General features: G+C 38.7%; 1 protein-coding gene across 1 annotated transcript; it reads left to right on the forward strand.

The window, feature by feature from the left end:
- The first annotated feature begins 19,032 nt into the window (after positions 1–19,032).
- On the forward strand, positions 19,033–20,513 carry Pabpc4l (poly(A) binding protein cytoplasmic 4 like). Its single transcript, XM_059264670.1, has one exon. It carries the CDS (start codon positions 19,033–19,035, stop codon positions 20,143–20,145), a length of 1,113 nt encoding a protein of 370 aa, XP_059120653.1. The 3' UTR covers positions 20,146–20,513.
- Positions 20,514–20,817: the final 304 nt, after the last annotated feature.

Consider the following 20,817-nt stretch of genomic DNA (forward strand, 5'->3'; position numbering starts at 1 on the left):
GAGGCTTACACCCATGAGGTCCCATCAACACGACTGCTTAAACAAGACCTGAAGAACAAGGATATCAGTAGACATGATAACATGGAAGAGGAAAAACCTAAGGAGTCTCAAACCCACACAATAAACTACAGACAAGTCCGTAATGCTGAGAATGGGAGAAATGGTCTTCCTTGGGTTAACATTATATGGCCTAAACCGTTCATAGCCATGTATTTGGGACTATAATTTTAAGTATATAGTTTAAATATTTGCAAAATATCCAAGCCACACATCAGAGACAGAGGAAAGAAGCCCTTCAGTGTTGCTAAGTGCATAAGCAGGAGGAAGCATGATAAGAATCCTCATGAACACATCACCGGGAATAAAGACAGACTCTTACAGGTTACCACAGTGCAACAGCAGCATAAGGGATGAGGGCATGAGAGATCAAATAATGCAGCTCTCTGTGTTTGGTTGGCTGCTTCTTTTGCAACCTAAGCAAAAAGAACGAGTTGAATAGCATGCTCATAAAAAACTAAAACTTCAATAAGTTCAAAAACTCAAGCTTGCAACTATTAATCAGTAATGGAAGAGGAAATAAATTGTCACTTTCTTGAGAAGAGTAAGAAGTTGAAATGTTTCAAAGACAAAATATGTCAGTGAGAGACTTGATGACAAGTTCTTGGTGGCATTTCCATATTCACTCAACATAAGCAAAAATCAATAAATACATGCTTAATACAAAAGAGAGTTGTCATAACTCAGAGTATCTGACAACAGAAATAGTGTATCAGACCGTTAGCTACCAAGTCTTGCTACATGAATGACCTAATTTGAGGTATTTTACACTATTTTTTCCTTTTATTTTTATTAAGAAGTTTTCTTTAATTCATTTTACATACAAATCTCAGATCCCCCTCTCCTTTCTTTTCCTGCTCCTCCAGCCTTCTGCAGCCAAACTCACCCCCCATTCCCTCCTCCAACAAGGCAAGGTCTCCCATAGTGAGTCTGCAGAGCCTGGTATTTTCAGCTGTTGATCTAAGGTTCATGAGTCCGAAGAGACAGAAGATGGATTCTATGAGCAAGGAGCATCAAGATCATGATGGGGAAACCTACAGAGACAACTAAACCAAATTAGTGGGAACTCATGAAATTTAGACCAACACGTGTGGAGCCTCCACAGGACTGGACTAGGCCCTCTGCATAAGAGAGACAGTCATGTAGCTTGATCTGCTTAAGGGGACCCCTGGCAGTAGGATCAGAATTCATCGCTGGTATATGAGCTGGCTTTTCGAAGTCCATTACCTATGGTGTGTCACCTGGCACAGCCTTGAGACAGGGTGAGTGGCTTGGACCTGCCTCTACTGAATTGACCAGGCTCTGGTGACTCCCCATGGGAGGCCTTATCTTATTGTAGGAGGGAATGGGGTTGGAGGGTGGGGAGGATGGAGGGGAAAGAGGAGGGAAGAGAGAGGGATCTAAGATTGGTATGTAAAATAAATAAAAAAAAATTTAATAAAAAAATAACCAAGCTATACAAGTCCCTTTTATGTATCAGTGTAACGCATTTTAAGCATCTTTTCCCATCCCCGTACTTTATTGTGCTACCTCCCTCATCCTTTCCTCCTCTCACTTGTCCCTCCTGTTCCCTAGACAGATTTTTATGCTCTATTACATCGTCTCTACATATTCATGTTTCTCAAAGTCTAGGACACAAGAATCAGTTCAAAAATACAACATTTGTCTTTCTCATACTGGCTTAATTTGTGCAATACAATTATCTCCAGTGAAATCCATTGTTTTTTCCGAAATGATAGAAGTTTCTTGTTCTTTACAGCTGAAAAAAACATCTAGCTTATTTTATGAGTGTGAGGATCAGCTTGGCGGCAGTCACACATTCCTTTAATCCCAGCACTTGGGAGGCCGAGCCAGGTAGATCACTGTGAGTTTGAGGCCAGCCTGGTCTACAGAGTGAGATCCAGAACAGGCACCAAAACTACACAGAGAAACCCTGTCTCCAAAACCCAAAAACCAAAAAAAAACAAAACAAAACAAAACAAAAAAAAAAAAAAAAAAAAAAAAAAAAACGGTGTGAGGATCAAGAGGGAAGGTTATGTTTATAACATGAAAACACAAGAATTAATGGAAACTAGATGTTGGGCTAGAAAAGTACGGCAAAGGGCAGAGTGGGTAGAGGGTCATGGTCTCCATAAGGCCTACTGTGTATGGGTTTCCTCCAAATTGAAACATTTTCATCCTGGGAGGAGAAGGATGCATGAAAGTCTCAAGAATCTCAGAAACTTACAAGTCCCTCTTCTAGGTTCTCCAAGTTGTAAAGTATATTCAAGGAAAGAAGAGACTATTGGGCAGACGGGCAAGAAAACAGGGCACTAACCTTCAATGCAGCTTTGTTAATCATTGCCCAGACTGGGGGACAATTTTTGTGAAGTAACTGCTGCCTTAGAATCACCCATTTTTCTGTAAGTAATCCCTCATACATAATAAAGCCAGACTTGGGTAGAGTCAGATCTTTTGAGTAGCTGAGGTGTAAAGACATTCATTCACATCTTTCCCTGGAAAACTCTTACAAGAGGAGAAGGGAAAAAAAAGAAAAAAAAAAAAAAAGGATCTCCTACTGAAGAAGAAAGATCCAAGTCGATTAAAGAGGGTGAAGTACTGGGAGGGACAGAGTCACAGGAGACTGTTGAAACGGCTCAGCTAAAGGTTCTTGACAACATTGAGGACCAAAGTTCAATAGTTAGAACACACATGGTAGAGGGGAAAAAATGACACCCCGTGGATTGATCTCTGACCTCCACGGTCTGGTATAGTTCACTTGAGATTATGCACACATGTGCATAGTAACAAAGTAAATAGTTGATAAATGTAAAAAATAAACATAGATCGGTAATGGGGAAATGGATGGTAACCTAAGTGGATATTCAAACCAGCATTATGAGCACTGGATAAGATGTAATGGGGTGTGAGATGTACAGTGGGCACAGCTCCACCCCTTTTCTCAGGATCATCCTTCCCGATTTTGCAGTGAACAGTATCTGAAATGTGATGCGAACTTTCTTCCTAACATTCCCTGTGAACACGTTAGTTAAAGACATGAGCATAGAATCAGAGAATGTGGTCTCCTTCCCACTTTACTGTGTTCCTGGAGCAAGGCCTTTTGTGGGTCTTCATTCTCTCCCCCTTTTTCTTTTTGGATGATGTGTTCTGAAATCATCCCAAGCAGAGGGCTCTTTGTGGGTCATTTAAAATTAGCCTCTCTCTCTCTCTCATGGGAAAAGGACAGCTGGAGAGTATTTCAGCTGTATCTGTCTGTAAATTCCAAATGGTAGCCAAGAGCCTTAGGGAATTTATTAACTCAAAATCCATGTGCATCAATGTGGCCCGTCTTCCTCGAACCTCATCCATGGTCAGCTGATGCACTTGTCTCCCATGCCTCTTTGACACACTGTCCACTGGGAACTGACACTTTTTAGTGTTGTAGACTTCCTAATTAGCTAGAATAGGGGAGGGAAAATGAGTTGTCAAGATGTAAGAAGAAGATAAATTAGGAAAGTGCAATAAAGGTGCAGACTCTAAAGCAGGACACTTTGAATGGTTACTTTACTGAATCAACAAGTGGAAACACAAAGTAGAGTGAATTAGGAAACTACAAAAATTTCTTGAGGTTTTGGTTATGGCTTTTGTTCTTAAAATACATAACTAAAGAAGTCTGTTATTTTAAAAATTTGTACAGATGCCGTCATATTCACTGTGCATCAAAAACTATATTTAAAATGAATCTATTAAAATTAATGATGCTAAATTTATAAACATTTGTATGTCAGCATTCTCTAGAGAAACAATTGATAAAAATCTATGTATGTAATATTTTCTATTTATATTATTTAATATATTTTGAATATTTTATTTATTTATATTACTGAATATACACATATATAATATAATATTATATATATGACACAACACTTGTATATATATAAGATACATATATAAGATTTATTAGAGTAGCTAACAAGTTCTGGTCCAACCATTCTGGTTCTGGAAAGACCAAGAATACGTTAGTTGTTTAGTCCAAAAGGTTGCATATTTCAACTGGTCTCTATTAGAGTGAGGGCAAGCTAGCAAAGAACAAGAGTTTCCTTCTTTCATGTGCTTTATACAGCATGCCACTACATGGGTCTTCCCACTTCAAAAGATCCATATTTAGGATGTGCCTTCCAGATTTAAGTAATTCAACTACCAAAAGCAACCAACAGATTCAAAGAAATTCCCATCACAATTCAACACAATTCTTTACAGAGCCTGAAATGGCCATTTTCAGTTTCATATGGAAACACACACAGAGAAATGAATTAATAAATACATAAAAAGGTAAAAAATAAGGAAAGCTAAAACAATCCTGAAAAGCCTGAATAATAGAAGAGCTACTTGAGGTATCGCCATCCCTGATCCCCAACTGTACTGCAGAGCTATGGTGGCAAACGCAGCATTGGCACAAACAGAGGTGATCATCAGTGGACTAGAATTAAAGACACAAACCTAAGTCAACACACCTGTGGACACCTGCTTTCACAGAAAGCAGCCAGAAATACTCACTGCAAGAAAGACAGCATCTTCAACAAATGGTGCTTAAGAAATTCCATGGCTGCATGTAGAAGAATACGAAGAGAACCATATTCATCACCTACTGTATGGCGAAGAACACCATCATTCAGACAAAGTGGCTGGTTACTGAATAGGAAAAGATTTTTACCAATTACACATCCAACAGAGAGATAAAATTTAAATATACAGCCATCATCAGAGAAACTTCCTTCTGCAGCAGATGGGAAAAGATACAGAGACTCACAGCCAGCATTACACACACACACACACACACACACACATACACACACACACACACACACACATATACAGAAAGAGAGATCTAGGAACACATTGCTATAAATATGGCTCTGACTCTGTAAGTATTTATTGAGGTTTTCCTTTTTTGTTTACTTGTTCTTTTTGTCATATTCTGACTTGTTTAAATTGGTTTTGTTTTGTTTTCTTATTATTCCTTGGATATCTGTTTATTTCCATTTTTAAGAAAAAATTTTTATTCATTTTACATACCAAAGATTCCCCTCTTTCCTCCTCTTACCCCTCCAGCCTCTGCCTCCTCTGCCATACCCTCCTATAAGAAGGTAAGGCTTCCCATGGGGAGGTACATTTAGTAGAGGCAGGTCTAAGTTCTTTGTCCTGCCTCAAGACTGTGCCAGATGTCCCATCATAAAAGTGCGCTGCAAAAGGCCTGCTCATGCACCAGGGATGGTTTCTGATCCTACTGCCAGGAGGCCTTTAAGCAGATCATGTTACACAACTGTCTCAATATGCAGAGGGCCTAGTCTAGTCCCATGCAGGCTCCACAGCTGTTGATCTAAACTTCATGAGTTCCCACTAGTTTGGTTTGGTTGTCTTTGTAGGTTTCCCCATCATGATCTTGATGTCCCTTGCTCTTAGAATCCCTGTTCTCTCTTTTAGACTGGGCTTCTGGAGCTTGGCCTGGTGTTTGGCTGTGGATCTCTGCATCTGCTTCTGTCAGTTACTGGAGAAAGGCTCTATGATGGTAGTTAGGGTATTCACAGATCTGATTACTGGGGTAAGCCAGTTCGGGCACTCTCTCCACTATTGCTAGTAGTCTAAGCTGTGGTCATCCTTGGGGATTCCTGGGAACTTCCCTAGCACCAGGTTTCTCCCTATCCCCATGATGTCTCCCTCTATCATATTATCTCTTTCATTGCTCTCCCACTCACGATATTCAAGCTGGAACAGAGATGGAGTGGGAGAACAATGAAAGAGATACCTGTTTATTTTATAATGAGAGACAGAGCAGAGGTAGCTTTGAATAAGGGTGGAGGATCTCAGAGGATCCTGTGGGATAGGAAATCATAATAAGAATACATTGTTGGAAAAACTATTTATAAAGTAAAAATGGGGCAAAAGGAATAAAAAAAGAAAATGGGAGCTGGAATTCAGTGTCGCTACTGATTAACATTTTGGGGCCCTTGTTTTAGTTGTTTGTTTGTTTGTTGTTTTGCTCATTGATAAATAACTCCTCTCTCACTGAGGTTGTCAAGACAATTCTTGAAATCTTGGGAACAAAACTAACCTTTCTCCTCATTCTCCAGCTTAGGTCATAGGTGTCTGTCATGACTCTGGTTTAATATGTGTTTAATTTGTCTTCTTAATTTCAATAAAAATTATTGGAATTATATAGGTATTTATATGTGTTTGCATGACTATACATAGTGACACTGAATGATACAGAGCAAACTGGTTTTTCTCAGAACAGCAAGATTTTTGATATGGTAGGAAAAAGTTCATTTTTAATTCATTTTATATTAGTTGTGTTACTAAACATTAATTTATTTTTGGTATTTTACTTTTTAAAAGGAAGAAAAATGAAAAATCTCTCCTAGGTGCATCCATTTGCTTGGTTTTTAGCTAATTCCAAATGTAGTCAAGTTGACAAGAGTAGCTATCACATGATGGAGATGAGATGAGATGAATTAATACCAGCTCATCACTCATTCTCCCCTCCCCTCCTTTCCTTCCTTTGAACTCTTCTTTTCTTCTTCCCTTTCCTCCCCTTCTCATCCCCCCTCTCTCTCACTTATCTTACCCAGCCTAGCCTCTCCATCACCTTTATCCCAAGTTTGCAAATGTAAGACAGCAAACTTGGGATTCTATTTTTTTTAATATTCTAACTTTTCCAACACATAGTTAAAGAATATGTGTATAATATTTAAATCTAAATCAGTGAGAATTAAATCTCTTCTATAAGACTGTTTTTAGAAATTGGCAGTTAAGTCTATATAAATTCAATAATATAAAAATTTAGACAATGTTGATTGAATGCATATTCTGTATTGAATATTTAATGTGCAGGATTTGGACAATCAATGATATTCAACAGATCATTGCTTTTATAAGTAAATGATCTTAGCAGAGTAATTTATTAGAAGTGTGATTTGAGTTTGAACCCCAGTTTCACTTCTTGAATATATAACAATGCTCATTTTTTCCAGTTCACCACAGCATTGTCTTAAGTAATGCAAATGACTGTAGGCAGCCTAGGTTTTCTTTTTATTAAAACTTACTTTCTCTCTTTCCTCACTCCAGGTAGGACAAAGTCTTTCAATGTGACTATTATTTCAAAATAATATCATTTATTCTACAACAATTATTGCATGAATAGGTAATCAATTGCCACATGAAAAATATGTTTTTCTTCTGTAGGTATATTGGGTTCCATCAGGGTTTGTAGCTCTTGTTTATAGGTGGTAATGCTGGCCAGGCCAGGATTCATGACAAACTGGACAGATATAAAAATAAACATACATTTCAAAGAAGAATGTTTAGTTTCCTTTTATTTGTTTATTTAACCTCCCCACAAACCTTCCATCTCCCCTCTACTCACCCCTCCAGATCTACTTCCTCTGTCTCTTCTTCAAAGAAGAACAGTCCTCCAAGATCTGATAGCCAAACAGGACAAAGCAAGATACAATAAGACAAGGCTAACCCCTCACACTGAGGCTGGACAAGCTAAACCAAAGGATGAGGAGAGTGCCAGGAGCAGGCAAAAGACTCAGAGATATACCCACTCCCACTGTGAGGAGTCCCATCGAAACACCAAGCTAATAGCCATAACATATGCACAGAGGACCTTGCACAGACCCATGCAGACCTGGTGCTTGCTGCTTCAGTCTCTGTGAGTCCATGTGAGCTCTGCTTAGTTGATTCGGTGGGCCATGTTTTCCTGGAATCCTCCATCCTCCCTTACTCCTACAATCTTTCCTCCCCATCCTTTGTAGGGTTCCCCAGTCTCCAAGGGGAGTGACCTGATGGAGGCCTCCAGTTTAGACTCTCTTTCTTCATAATGTCAGGTGATGTATTTCTGCACCCACTACCATTTTCTGTTATAGGAAATTTTTCTGATGAAAACTGAGCAAGGCACCAATCTACAAGTGTAGAAGAATATCATTAAGAATCATTTCATTGATTTTTTTTTAACCAGTCATGTTTGTTTCTACCCTATGTCTCTGGGCTATCCAGTCTCAATTTCCTGGCCATCCTGGCAGTGTAGTGCATGGGATTCCTCTTGTGGCCTGGGCCCCAAGTTAGACCAAACCCCAGATGGGCACTCCTAAAAGTTTTGCACATCATTGTCCCAGCACATCTTGCAGATAGGACAGACTGTAGGTTGAGGGTTTTGTCGCTTGGATGGTATCCAGATTTGTCTTTCTGTACCCTACAGAGTACCTTCTCACACCAAAGAGATTAGAATGTAGAGGTGAAGGCTTCATGCAGGCACCAGCTTGAACTCCCTAGTTCAATGAGCTGAGTGGAAGCTATCCTCTGCAATGGGGTCCTGTTGTCAGTTTTCAGAGACTGACATTCTGTCCTAGCATCAGCCTGTATTGTTTAGGACAATCTGGGCCAACAACTCAACTGAATGCAACCAAGTCCCATAACTGGAAGCCATCACTGGCTACAAAAGATGGACAATTCAGATTCCATATCCTCCATTACTAACAGTTCTTAGTAGTCACCCTCATAAGAGTCCAGGATGTTTCCATTGCACTAGATTTCCGCACCATCCCTCAAATTCTTTCCAGCTCCAGGAGTCTCTTCCCAAACTCACTCCCTCCATCCCTTCCCTCACCTGATCCTTTCTGTTCCCATTCCCACCCACCCTCAGTCCACCCCCTAAAAATCTATTCTGTTTCCACTTTCCTAGGAAACCAATGTTTTCCTACTAGAGCCCTCCTCTTTAGCATCTCCAGGTCTGTGGATCGCAGCTTGAATATCATTTACTTAACTGCTATCTAGCTATAAGTGAGGACACATCATGTTTGTCTTTCTGGGTCTGGGTTACTTCACTTGGAATGAATTTTTTTCTAGTTCCTTCCATTAGCCTGCAAATTTTGTGATGACATTTTTTAACAGCTGAGTAAATATTCCATTATGTAAATATGCCATATTTTCTTTATCTGTTCTTCAGCTGAGGGACACCTAGATTGTTTCCAGTTTCTGGCTATTATGAGTAAAGCTTCAATGAACATAGATGAGCAACTGTCCTTATAGAATGGAATGTCCTTTAGGTATATGGCCAAGAGTGGTTTAGCTGGATCTTGAAGTAGATCAATAATTGATTTTCTGAGAAACTGCCATATTGATTTCCATAATGGCTGTACAAGTTTGCAATCACACCAGCAATGGGGGAGTGTTCTTCATCACCAGCATGAATTGTCACCTGTGTTATTGATATTAGCATGAATAATCATTTATGTTTTTTATATTAGCTACTCTGACAAGTGCAAGATGGAATCTCAAAATAGTTTTGATTTGCACTTCCCTGGTAGCTAAGAATGTTGAACATTTATTTAAGTGATCCTCAGCAATTTGAGATTTCTCTATTGAGAATTCTCTGTTTAGATCTGTACCTCATTTTTGATTGATTGCTTGATATTGTGAATTCTGAATGGTGATTGTGATTGTCTGTAGAGAGGACTGAGTTTCTCTTGACAATGCAATGAACTTTTAATTTGCAGCAGACTGTGTAGGATGTAAAGACAGGGGTGCATTGGCAGTCTCCCTCCTCCATGATTGCTGGATTGTAAGTGCAAACTGAGCGTAGTGTGTCAATTCACATATTAGAAGTGTGGGACATATGATTCCTTGTAATGTTCCTCTGGGATATTTGAGAGAGTTGTATCTAAAATAAATGTTGTCATTGTCTTGATTTTGTTAGCTGTGTGTGTGTGTGTGTGTGTGTGTGTGTGTGCTGTATAATGCACCTGAGTGGGTAAATGTATGTGCTTTACATAGACATGAAGAGGTGATTCAGAACATCAGTTGTTTTCCATTTTCACTCTTGGCCCTATACATATCCATCAAGAGACCACACGCTATCTGTCCTAACAAGCAAATAGAATAAGCTGCAAACTCTCCTCTGTGTCACCAGATGGGAAAAAATAAACCTCAAAAAATAATGATTTGAAAGTGCATGTGTAGGTAGTGATTTTCTAGAGAGAGACTGAGAGCCAAGAAGGTCAGGGAAACTTGAAGTATTTACTTTTCTATATGTGGGCTGCTTGGTTTATTTGCTGTTTATACAGTCTAACTTTGTAGACCCAGTTAGAATTACTCTATTGCTTGAGCCTCTTAAATGCTAGAATTACAAGCAATATAACCAAAGCAGCTCTGAAGAAAGTTTCACTGGAGTAGTACTTTTCAAAATTTTACTATCATTCCAAATTGTTTTCAATTTTGTTCTTATGCTAAAGATAACAGCAAAAATGTCTAATGAAATTGAGTGTAGCTGGTAAATAAGAGAACACTGTGAAGAACAAATTAGGCATGACTATTTATTACTCAAGGATGGCAAGTCCAGGTGAATTCAGTACATAGTCTGTTCATGGAGTAGAAAGAATTATGGCAGTGATTGGAGAATGAACTTCCAATGGCATGACATGTCTTTTCCATGCTTGAGAGGAATTATAAACAATTAATTTGTTTCAACATAAAACATATGAGGACTTCAATATTTTACCTTAATAACGAATTGATACATTGGTACAGTACAATTTCAAGGATAAGGAGGGACTAGACACAAGACTCCAAAATGTGAGACACTTTGGATGGGCTTCACACTCAGAGCAGTAGCAGTAGACAATCTACAAGCATTATATTGTACTAGTCCCTGAAAATGAAATTCAACAGGCCATCTGAAGGGATCCAAGAACTTATGTATTTATTAGATTACCCTAAGGAAAACAAATCATAGCTTAGGAATGGGTATTTATAATAAAATATATTAGATATATTTGCCCTTTGTTTCTGGTTAGACTACAGCTTTTCCCAATGATTTCCTACCATATAACTACCCTATACAAGAGAGTCAGGAGAAATAACAATTAACTCAGTTGGTTGCAAGTTTTGTGGAAAAATACATAAATAAATAAAGCAGCTTTTGAGAATTATAATTTGGTAGTAAACTTCCCTTATTTTTCCAACAGGTGTCATTCAACAAATTCTCATGTTTTATTGAGGAAATAAGTCTACTCAATTTGCTCAATATTTATTGTCCCTAATACACTTGTGCAAAGGATATATATTTGTGAAACATATAAACATGTTAATCTTGTTCTAGGCCCACCAAATGATTTAGCCTTGTAAAAAATCCATATCTATTGGAGTCAAGGAAAGAGTTTCTTCACACTTCTAAATAACAAATCAGTTACATGTTTTGGGAAGATCACCCAAGTGTTGTCTCATTTTATAGAAATCTTAAATGTTATTTGTGAACTTTGTGATGATGGGTATTGCCTGAAATATCTTAAGCCTCATAGATATTCCTAAGGCACAAGTTAGAGTAAATCAATATCAATTAAAACAACCCACAAATTCATGTAGTATCTGTGGGTACAATTATGAAATATACCCTTAAAATGTTTGTACACCATGTGGTGCTACAACAGGAGGTATTTTCTACCTATCTGATACATGTTAACTTTCCATGTTCACTTCGAAGTGAATGTTAGTTGAAGGACTGCCTGGTATCAGTCAGTCCAACCCATGATCTTATGCTGGCCAAGATCTGGGACCCATTCATTTGCTACATTGAATAACTGAACACTATGTGGGGAGTGAAATAACTGTGGTGTCCACTGCTGTTTTGTGAGGGAAGTGCAGGAGCTGAGGTTACCTGCTCCTGCTTCCACAGATTGCATAGTGAGTGTAATGGAATAAGATAAAAATCTTGGTCAGATTTCCATATACCAGAGAATGTGAGTCTGAGCAGCTAATTAAATAAGGACTTTCCAGAGTTCTAGAAGAAAATCTGGCCCTTTTAGTGCACAATTCCACAGAGTGTTTTGAAGAGAATTTTGAAGATCATTGACCTCTTTCTGTTTACAAGGTCTTTCTCAAATCCCATATGTTTCCTAGGTAGATAGACTCCACTTTCCATTGTGAGCACAGAATTATTGTCAACTTTAGAAACTGTAATGTCTCATTTCCCCACACATCGCCTGCTGCCATCCAGACATTGTATCCATGAGGGGAATTTATGTGAGAGATAAGGACATTTTATGAAACTTACAATATCCATATGGTTGCTATTATAATCAACATAGATGAGAATTAAAGGATTTGGTAAGCTGTCCACTAAACAAATGATCATTATCAATATGACATAGAAACTTGCCAATCTAACAAGAGTATCCAGCTGGCAGTAGTGGATTAAAGTTTAACTCTACTGGACAAAATTTGGACAGGCTATTCCTAGAAGTTATCAATCAGTATATCATGGTGATGACAGACAAAGGCAAAAAAGGCAGTAATGATATTGAGAATATAAAACAGATTCTCAAGAATAAATGTGTGAATGACAAGTATTTATAGTCAGTGTATGTAGTCTCTAAAACTTAAATATGAGCATTATTTTGATGTAGTCAAATTGGATTCCCACAATCTGGCAACAGCCCATTTAAGACATAGAATTGCTTCTAAATGTGTAACCAGGAATAACTGAGGAAGGAATTCTGACAACATGTCAAATCTCAACAATACTGGATATTGTTAGATAGGAAGTAGTAGGAAATGCCATTTGATGACTTGAATATGAGGTACTTGTTGATTGTGCTTTGTGATAAGAGGCATTCCATCCTCAAACTGCAAAGTTTCCTGGTTCACAGGGTCAACAACAAAAGGATAATGGCCTAGGTCCCAATGCTACAATGCAGTTACAGTGGGTAATAAATAAAACAGTAATACTCTCTACTGAAAGTGGATCAGAAACAGTGAAGAAGTACTAACATCCTTATAGGAGTGACTTCTACAGAGTTACCAGGAGTCAGAACAATATAACGTGACATATTCAGAAACACAAGGCCATGAAATGTAAAAGACATCTATATATCTAGTTGAAATTTGGTGGCAATTGTATCTGGTGAAATGCAGCCATGGGCTTGAGTCTTTCAATTTCTTGGGTGAGTTATACTTGTGTTCCTTGAGAACCTCAGATTTTCACCACAGACCAATTTGTCAACAAAGGTTAATTTTAGTCTTCTAGTGTGTAATTACTTAACATGAATTTGGTTCTTCAAGGACTAGTCAATTCTGTTGTAAAATCAACAAATTAATATATTGAATTGGCTCAAGATCTACCAATAAACCATTGTTTTACTTACCTTATATTTCTGGACCAGAAAAACTGTGAATTGAGCATCAGCGTTTCTTCAGCTGTGAAAACTGACTCTGTATGAGCTGATTCAAATATTTTTTAATAGTACTTTAGGATCTTGTTTCCCTTTGAGAAAAAAATGTATTTGATAATTTGTTATTATATTAGATAAAAAATTTTACCACCAAACCTTCTAAATTCCCCTGGGTTCCTTTCTATACACCTCTCTTGATGATCTTCAATCTATCTTTTCCAGAAAGCTCTGTCTCTGTTAGGAAACTGTCTCCAACATCAATTATATAAAAAGGAAGGAAGGATCTTGGATTTTACTCTACTTATAAACAAAATGTCACATGCCATAGTTTCATGTATACTGATAAAAGAAAACAATGCTACTGAGTCCAATTCTAGACTTCTTTATTTAAATAGTAAAAGCAGTATCTAATATATTAGCATTTCCCTGTGAAAATTCCCTAAGCTCACATTGCAACTTAGTAATGTGCACAGACCAGGAAGACACCAGTACCACCATGAATAAAAGAGGAGAGTAACTCACAGTTTTGAAAGATTGGCCCATCTAGAATGAACAGGAAGTCTACCTGCTCAGTGCTCCAAAGAGAGTCAGTATTGCTATCTTACAAGGCTGTAAATACACTGGCACTTTACTTCAAAGGCAGCTTCTTATGAATATTTCCAAAGATTTTTGTCCATGCTAATATTTTAGCCTATATTCAGCAACAAATAATTCAACATCTTTAATTACAAATTAATTAAAAAATGTGAGATTTGTGCAGAATTGTTTGCCAAATTCCCAAGCTCAAGATCTAAGAAACAGGGTATGCCAACGTTTGCTCCAAGCTATGAGAACATAGTAATAGTCAAGTATGACAGGATATATATGATAGCAATATCATGCTGTTGCTAAATAAACTCTTCTATTCTTGAACATATGATAACATTGGTAGAGAGCATATGAATAATAAAAAATAAACTGGTCAAAATGACAGAACCCTAAATTACTAGTCTTCTGGATGTTTGGAAATAATTGTAACAATCAGAAATTATGGATACACACTGAAGTAAAATTCCAAGAACTGATACATGAAAATTTTGATTTGAATGCAGAAGTTTAAAAACTGCATGAAGATAACTTCATGTCTTAAGAATAATTCCAGATATTTGGAGAAGGATAGAACTTCCCAAAAGCTATAACCAAGTAAAAAAATGGTACATCTTAAATGATGCTTGCCCATTGTATCTGTGCATAGCAATGGAAGGGTAATCATACACTCTAAACCAGTCACAGCCTTTGCTAGTTTAAGGAAATACATGAGAGTTAGAAGGGCATTGTAAGTATAAATCAGTAATAAATGTGGGTTTAACTCCAAATCCCTGCCACCTCAACTTGCAACTGGTGTGCACTTCGGTGTGGGTGTATCATGAGAATTGCTCAGTCATGGTAATCAAGGAATGCAATTGTTCTACAGAAATAAACTGTGATGAAACTGAAAGCACAGAATGAAGGATTTCCCTGAGTTTGGAAAAGTGGGTCAAATACAATGTAATATAAATATAAAATGAAAGGTTAGATTGACATAATATATCTATATCATCCATCTATCATCTATACAATTATTTATCATCTATTCATTTATCTATCATCTATCCACTTATCTATCTATCTATTATCTAACCATCTAACCATATATATATATATATATATATATATATATATATATATATATATATATTTATGTATATCTGGATTGTGGGGAATTTTTTAAAACCTTGGGTGCTAATTGCTATTTTCACTCATCAAGATCTTATGAAGAAGATGATAGCAAAATCATTCTGTTGCTAAATGTGAGTTAGACTAGAAGGCAAAAAAAATGAACACAAGATCAAACCTGTGCAATAATACTAAGAAGGTGAAAAACAGGAAATGATAGAGAGGGCAATTGTAAATGCTACACTCTTGATTAAGAACACAACTAACAAAAGATGAAAGCTGCATAACTAAATAGAAGTGAGACTCACTGGTGTCCATAAGTACTTTGTGAAAACATGTGCCCAGCTTAATGAAAGGGCACAGATATTTAACAGAGATTTAAATTGGTGATTTAACCAATAAGGATCATTTTCTTTTCTTCCTTTGTTATTTATTATTCTCTTATACAGTATGTCCCAACCACGGTTTCCTCTCCTTTCACTCCTCCCAGGACCGCTCCTGAACTTCACTCTCCCCTAGATCCACTCCTCCTGTTTCACTTCAGAAAATAACAGGCCTCACAGGGAAAACATCTGAAAGTGGCATAACAAGGTACAATACAACTAGGAACAAACCCTCATATCAAGGCTGGGTGAGGCAACCCAGTAGGAGGGAAAGGGTCCTATAAGCAGACAAAAGAGTCAGAGACACCCCCACTTCCACTGTTGGGAGTCTCACAAAATACCAAGCTGCACAACCACAAGGTATATGCAGAGGACCTAGCACAGACCCATGCAGGCTCCATGATTGCCACTTCAGTTCTCTGTGGGTCCCTAGTTGATTTTGGGGGCTGAGTTCTCCTGGTGTCCTTCCTTCCTTCCCTCTTTTCTTTTCTTTTCTTTTCTTTTCTTTTCTTTTCTTTTCTTTTCTTTTCTTTTCTTTCTTTTCTTTTCTCCTCCTCCTCCTCCTCCTCCTCCTCCTCCTCCTCCTCTTCTTCTTCTTCTTCTTCTTCTTCTATCCCAGGTTGGACTCAAACTCATTATTTAACTAAGGCTAATCTTGAACTCTTAATCTTCCTGCCTCAACATCATGGGTTCTGGGATGATAGGAGTATGTCACCACTTCCAGTGTCAGTTTGTAACAGTTATATGTACTTGACTATGAGAATATGGTACTAAGTGCAAGATTTCAAAGCTCTTCCTCGTGTTTCACAAAATGCTGAGTGAAAAACAAAAGTGCACTAATACTTAGTGAAAAACATGATTTCTTTAAATATTTCATTATGGTGCATGTGCGAATTTGTGTTGTAAAAAAGCCAATGTAGTCTTAGGCATACTCCTAACAAGTAAAAATTCTTGAAGCAGACTTCAGATTCTAGGTATGTAATCTAGGGATTACATACCTAGACTTTTTCTTTGAAATGATTCTTATACTATTGGTTATATTGACATTGTCTCAAGTTTAAAAGTACATGATGTCATATTACACAAATCTGTAATAGTATCTAATATGCCATGTGTTTCCTCCCTTTTGTAGATTACAGTCTAGAACAAATCTTTTTTTTTTTTCGGGGGGGGGGGATCTCATCCGTTTTTACAAACAAATCTCTAAGAAGGAGCAACACATAACAAAACAACCTGAAACAAATAATGTCAAACAACATTTGTTTGTAAGTAATCATAATTCCATAACTACAGTGGAAGCAATATTTTTTGCACTTCATGGACTCTTGGTTAGAACAAACCCATGAAAAAGAAGTAGATGCACAGGAGAAAAACAAGTGCACATTTATTATTGATTCATTTTCTAGTAGGAGAGACCACTGATGAGGAGATTTCACAGGAATGGTTTTAAATTCCAGCTTACAGCACAATGTTTTTTGCAGAACTGGAAAGGCAAATGTAGAAGGTGTCAGAGTCTTTAGGTACAGAAGATTTGCAAAGCAAGACACTAGGCTAAATAAGCTCCTTAATAATGAAGATTTTTCTGGTACCATTCCCATCCTCCTAAGATTCTCAAGTTGTTTCAATGATTGACTTCGAGCTCTTTAGTAGACAGGAGACCAGAGATTTTGTCATAGAAAATCTATGTTCTTCTTTTAAATAAGTAATTTGAGAGCAGACAGCTTTCATTGTATTGTTCATTCATAGTTGTTCTTCAATAGCCCATCACATATTGGATGGTGTATTCTGGTCTCCCACATAATTAATTTTAAATAGGCTAAGAGTAATTTGTATTTTATAGTGAAAATCAGAGCACGTTTTAATATATATTAACAATGACTTTTGAGACAATGTCATTTTCTTTCCCAGGAGAGATATATATTAGTTTTTCTGGTTTCATAAGAAAACACCCCATTAATTCTGGACTCATTAGATGCAAATCCTTCTACCCAACATGTAAATCAGACAACAGACTTTCTGTGTCTCATTAGTTAGAAGTGTAGAGTCTCCTATCCGTCTCAGTGATTGAGTCAGAATTTGCTTTTAACCATGTTTTTTAGGCAATGTCTATGTTGATTAAGGTTTTCAATGCACTACATTTGTTGTTGCTTTTGTAAACTGATCTACACAGTCACTTCCTCAGGTCAGTAATTTTGATTTTTAAGGGCATCGTGATTCAAGTCGTAAGGTTTGCCAGGAATCCAAATACATTTTATTTAATATTAGAAGAAGTGAAGCCACCATTACATGAAACCTGTTACATTCTTGATACTGTGTCACCATTTCCAAATCTATTAATTTATTTAACAGCTGCTGCACACTTTTAGTTAAGTGCCACTATCTCAAGACGGCTTCAGTAACTCCCTCATCTATTCCACACAGCTGAGGTATTCAACGCATAGTGGACATCCGGTAAATCATTCATTACCGTAAATCTCTAAAAATAAAATGCAGATGGCATACTATCCTGGAATGCAGTCTGTTTTAATCAGCTAGGAGAACGTGAGACAGTGTAACTGTCTGAAAAAAGACACCTAGACTCTCAGAAGAGATGCAGGGAAAAGGGAAAAGTTCTGTTTGCAGAGAGCATTTATAATCTGTCGTCTAAAAAAGAAAACATTTTAAAAGTGGGCCTTACAAGAGAGGCAAGTGTGTCTCGGAGTTCTGTGTGAATGGGACATGCAGAGATTCTGCACAACTTTGTTGAACTAGGTGAGCGTGTAGAACTTCATCAAGGCCATCGCGGGGTGTCTCCAGGAGTTGCGGGACCCTGATCCTTGTTTGGGAAGGCTGGCTTAGACTAAACAGACTAGGAGGAGCAGCTCGGTGGTGGGTTGCCCGGCCACACCCCCGGCCGCTTTCTCCACCCATGACACCGCCTCCTGCCCTGAGCCCAGAGACGGAGGGTGGGGAGCGAGCGAGAGGGGCGGGGGAGGAACACAGCCCCCCGAAGTGTGTAAGAGCAAACAGTGATAGACAGCTAGTTCCGGGTTCCCGCCGCCTGCTCTCCACAAGCTGGTGAGCCCCAGTCTTCAGCCAGGTTCCTCCCGGGAGCCGCGAGCCACCAGGGTGCGAGCCACCAGGGTGCGGGGTGGGTGGCCAGGGACGGGGCCCAGGCGAGCGCGCACAGTCGTGTCTCCAGCGAGTTGAGTTCGGCACCCTGAGCTGGACGGGGCCTCCAAATCTGGGCCTGAGCTGCACGCGGCCTTGCTCGCTCCAGGCTTGGCTAGAAGTCTAACCCAGAAGAACAAGGCCTGTCTGTACTCGGAAAGCAGCCACCAGCTGCTGGGGTGGACGCAGATGGAGGGCCTCTCTTGGCCAGCCACATGTAAGTTGTTTCTGAGTTGGAAGGAAAGGAAAGTTCGCGACTGAGAATTGAAAGCAGATTGCCAACTACCAGGAAAGGACATTGGTTCTGACTTTTTTGTTGATGAGGTTGTTGCCAGGCTTGGGGGAAATGCAACTTGCCCTGCAGCTGGACTTCTAAGTGGTCATCAGAGGCCACTGGGAATGAACAGGCCCTGAGCTGTGATCCGGCTTACGTACTTGAAGTATACATTCTTGGTAGCTTCTGGGAACAGGCTTGTAGTGTTGGAGTAAAACAAAAGAAAACAAAACAAAAATAAGCAAACAAAACAAAACAAGAAAACATGAGTGTGGAAGCCAAGTACCGTGCAGCTTCTCTGTATGTGGGTGACCTCCACGAAGATGTCACTGAGGATGTGTTATTCAGAAAGTTCAACACAGTGGGACCAGTGTTGTCCATCCGCATCTGCAAGGACCTGGTTTCCGGGCGTTCACTGGGCTATGCCTATGTCAACTTCCTCCAGCTGGACGATGCGCAGAAGGCCCTAGACACCATGAACTTTGACTTGATCAAAGGCAAATCCATCCGTCTCATGTGGTCTCAACGGGATGCATACCTGAGGAAATCGGGAATCGGGAATGTGTTTATCAAGAATCTGGACAAATCCATTGATAACAAAACCTTGTATGAAAACTTCTCTCCGTTTGGAAAGATCCTGTCCTCCAAGGTGATGAGTGACGAGGAAGGCTCCAAGGGCTATGGCTTCGTGCACTACCAGGACCAGAGTGCTGCAGACAGGGCCATCGAGGAGATGAATGGGAAGCAGTTGAGGGACTGCGCAGTGTTTGTGGCCAGATTCAAAAGCCGTCAGGATCGTGAGGCTGAGCTCAGAAGCAAACCCAGCGAATTCACTAACGTGTACATCAAAAACTTTGGGGATGATATGGACGATGAGGGGCTCAAGGAAGTTTTCAGCAAATACGGCCAAACTTTGAGCGTCAAGGTGATGAAAGATGCCAACGGGAAGTCCAAAGGCTTCGGGTTTGTAAGCTTTTATAGCCACGAGGCTGCCAGAAATGCAGTTGAAGAAATGAATGGACAGGATATAAACGGGCAGACAATTTTTGTAGGCAGAGCTCAGAAGAAGGTAGAACGCCAGGCTGAGTTGAAGGAAATGTTTGAACAGATGAAAAAGGAAAGAATCCGTGCACGTCATGCGGCGAAGCTCTACATTAAGAACCTGGATGAAACCATCGATGATGAAACACTGCGCAAGGAATTTTCTTGCTTTGGGTCCATTTGCCGAGTTAAGGTGATGCAGGAGGCAGGGCAAAGCAAAGGGTTTGGCTTGATCTGCTTTTTCTCTCCCGAGGCAGCTGCTAAAGCAATGGCTGAGATGAATGGCCGCGTCCTGGGCTCCAAACCCCTCAACATTGCACTGGGCCAGAAGCACTGAAGAAGAACGATCCTACCTCGCCAATCTCAGTAGCAGCTAGAGCAATACTGCTCTCCCCCTGAAGGGTGCTGTAAGGGTAAGCGTCAAAACTTGATGGCTGCTCAATGAATTTTGTGTACAAAAACATTTCTTGTGTGTGTGTATGAAAAAGCAAATGTGTGTTAGAAGCTTGGTTTGTTTTGCAGGGTGCATCCTCAAATTTTAAAAAAATGCATATATTTTTTCTTATTTTCTAATATTCACAACTGTTTAATTGGTTACATTTTTATTATATTTTGAACCAAATGAAGCAAATGCTTGTATTTATTGCATATTTTAGTCTTTTGTTTTAATAACGTTGCGAGCTTTAGTTTCTCCTATGAAAAGGTGCACCAAACAAATTTAATGATAATTTATTTTTTACTAAGAGGAATTTTTACATTTTTCATGGAAGTATTTTTCTTTCCTTCTTTCTTTCTTTTTTTTTTTTGGCAACTCAAAAATTTAGAAATTGCTAGACAGCAATCGGTGAAATACCAAATTTCACTTTTGAATTAACGTTTTTAGTACCAAGCAATAGTTGTAATATACATACATACATACATACATATATACATGCATACACATGTCCTGGAGTTTTGCTTTTCCAATAGTCTACATCAAGATGGTGGTAGAGGAAATTTCTCATTTTTT

Source organism: Peromyscus eremicus, chromosome 6 (assembly GCF_949786415.1).
Source record: "Peromyscus eremicus chromosome 6, PerEre_H2_v1, whole genome shotgun sequence".
Taxonomy (NCBI): domain Eukaryota; kingdom Metazoa; phylum Chordata; class Mammalia; order Rodentia; family Cricetidae; genus Peromyscus; species Peromyscus eremicus.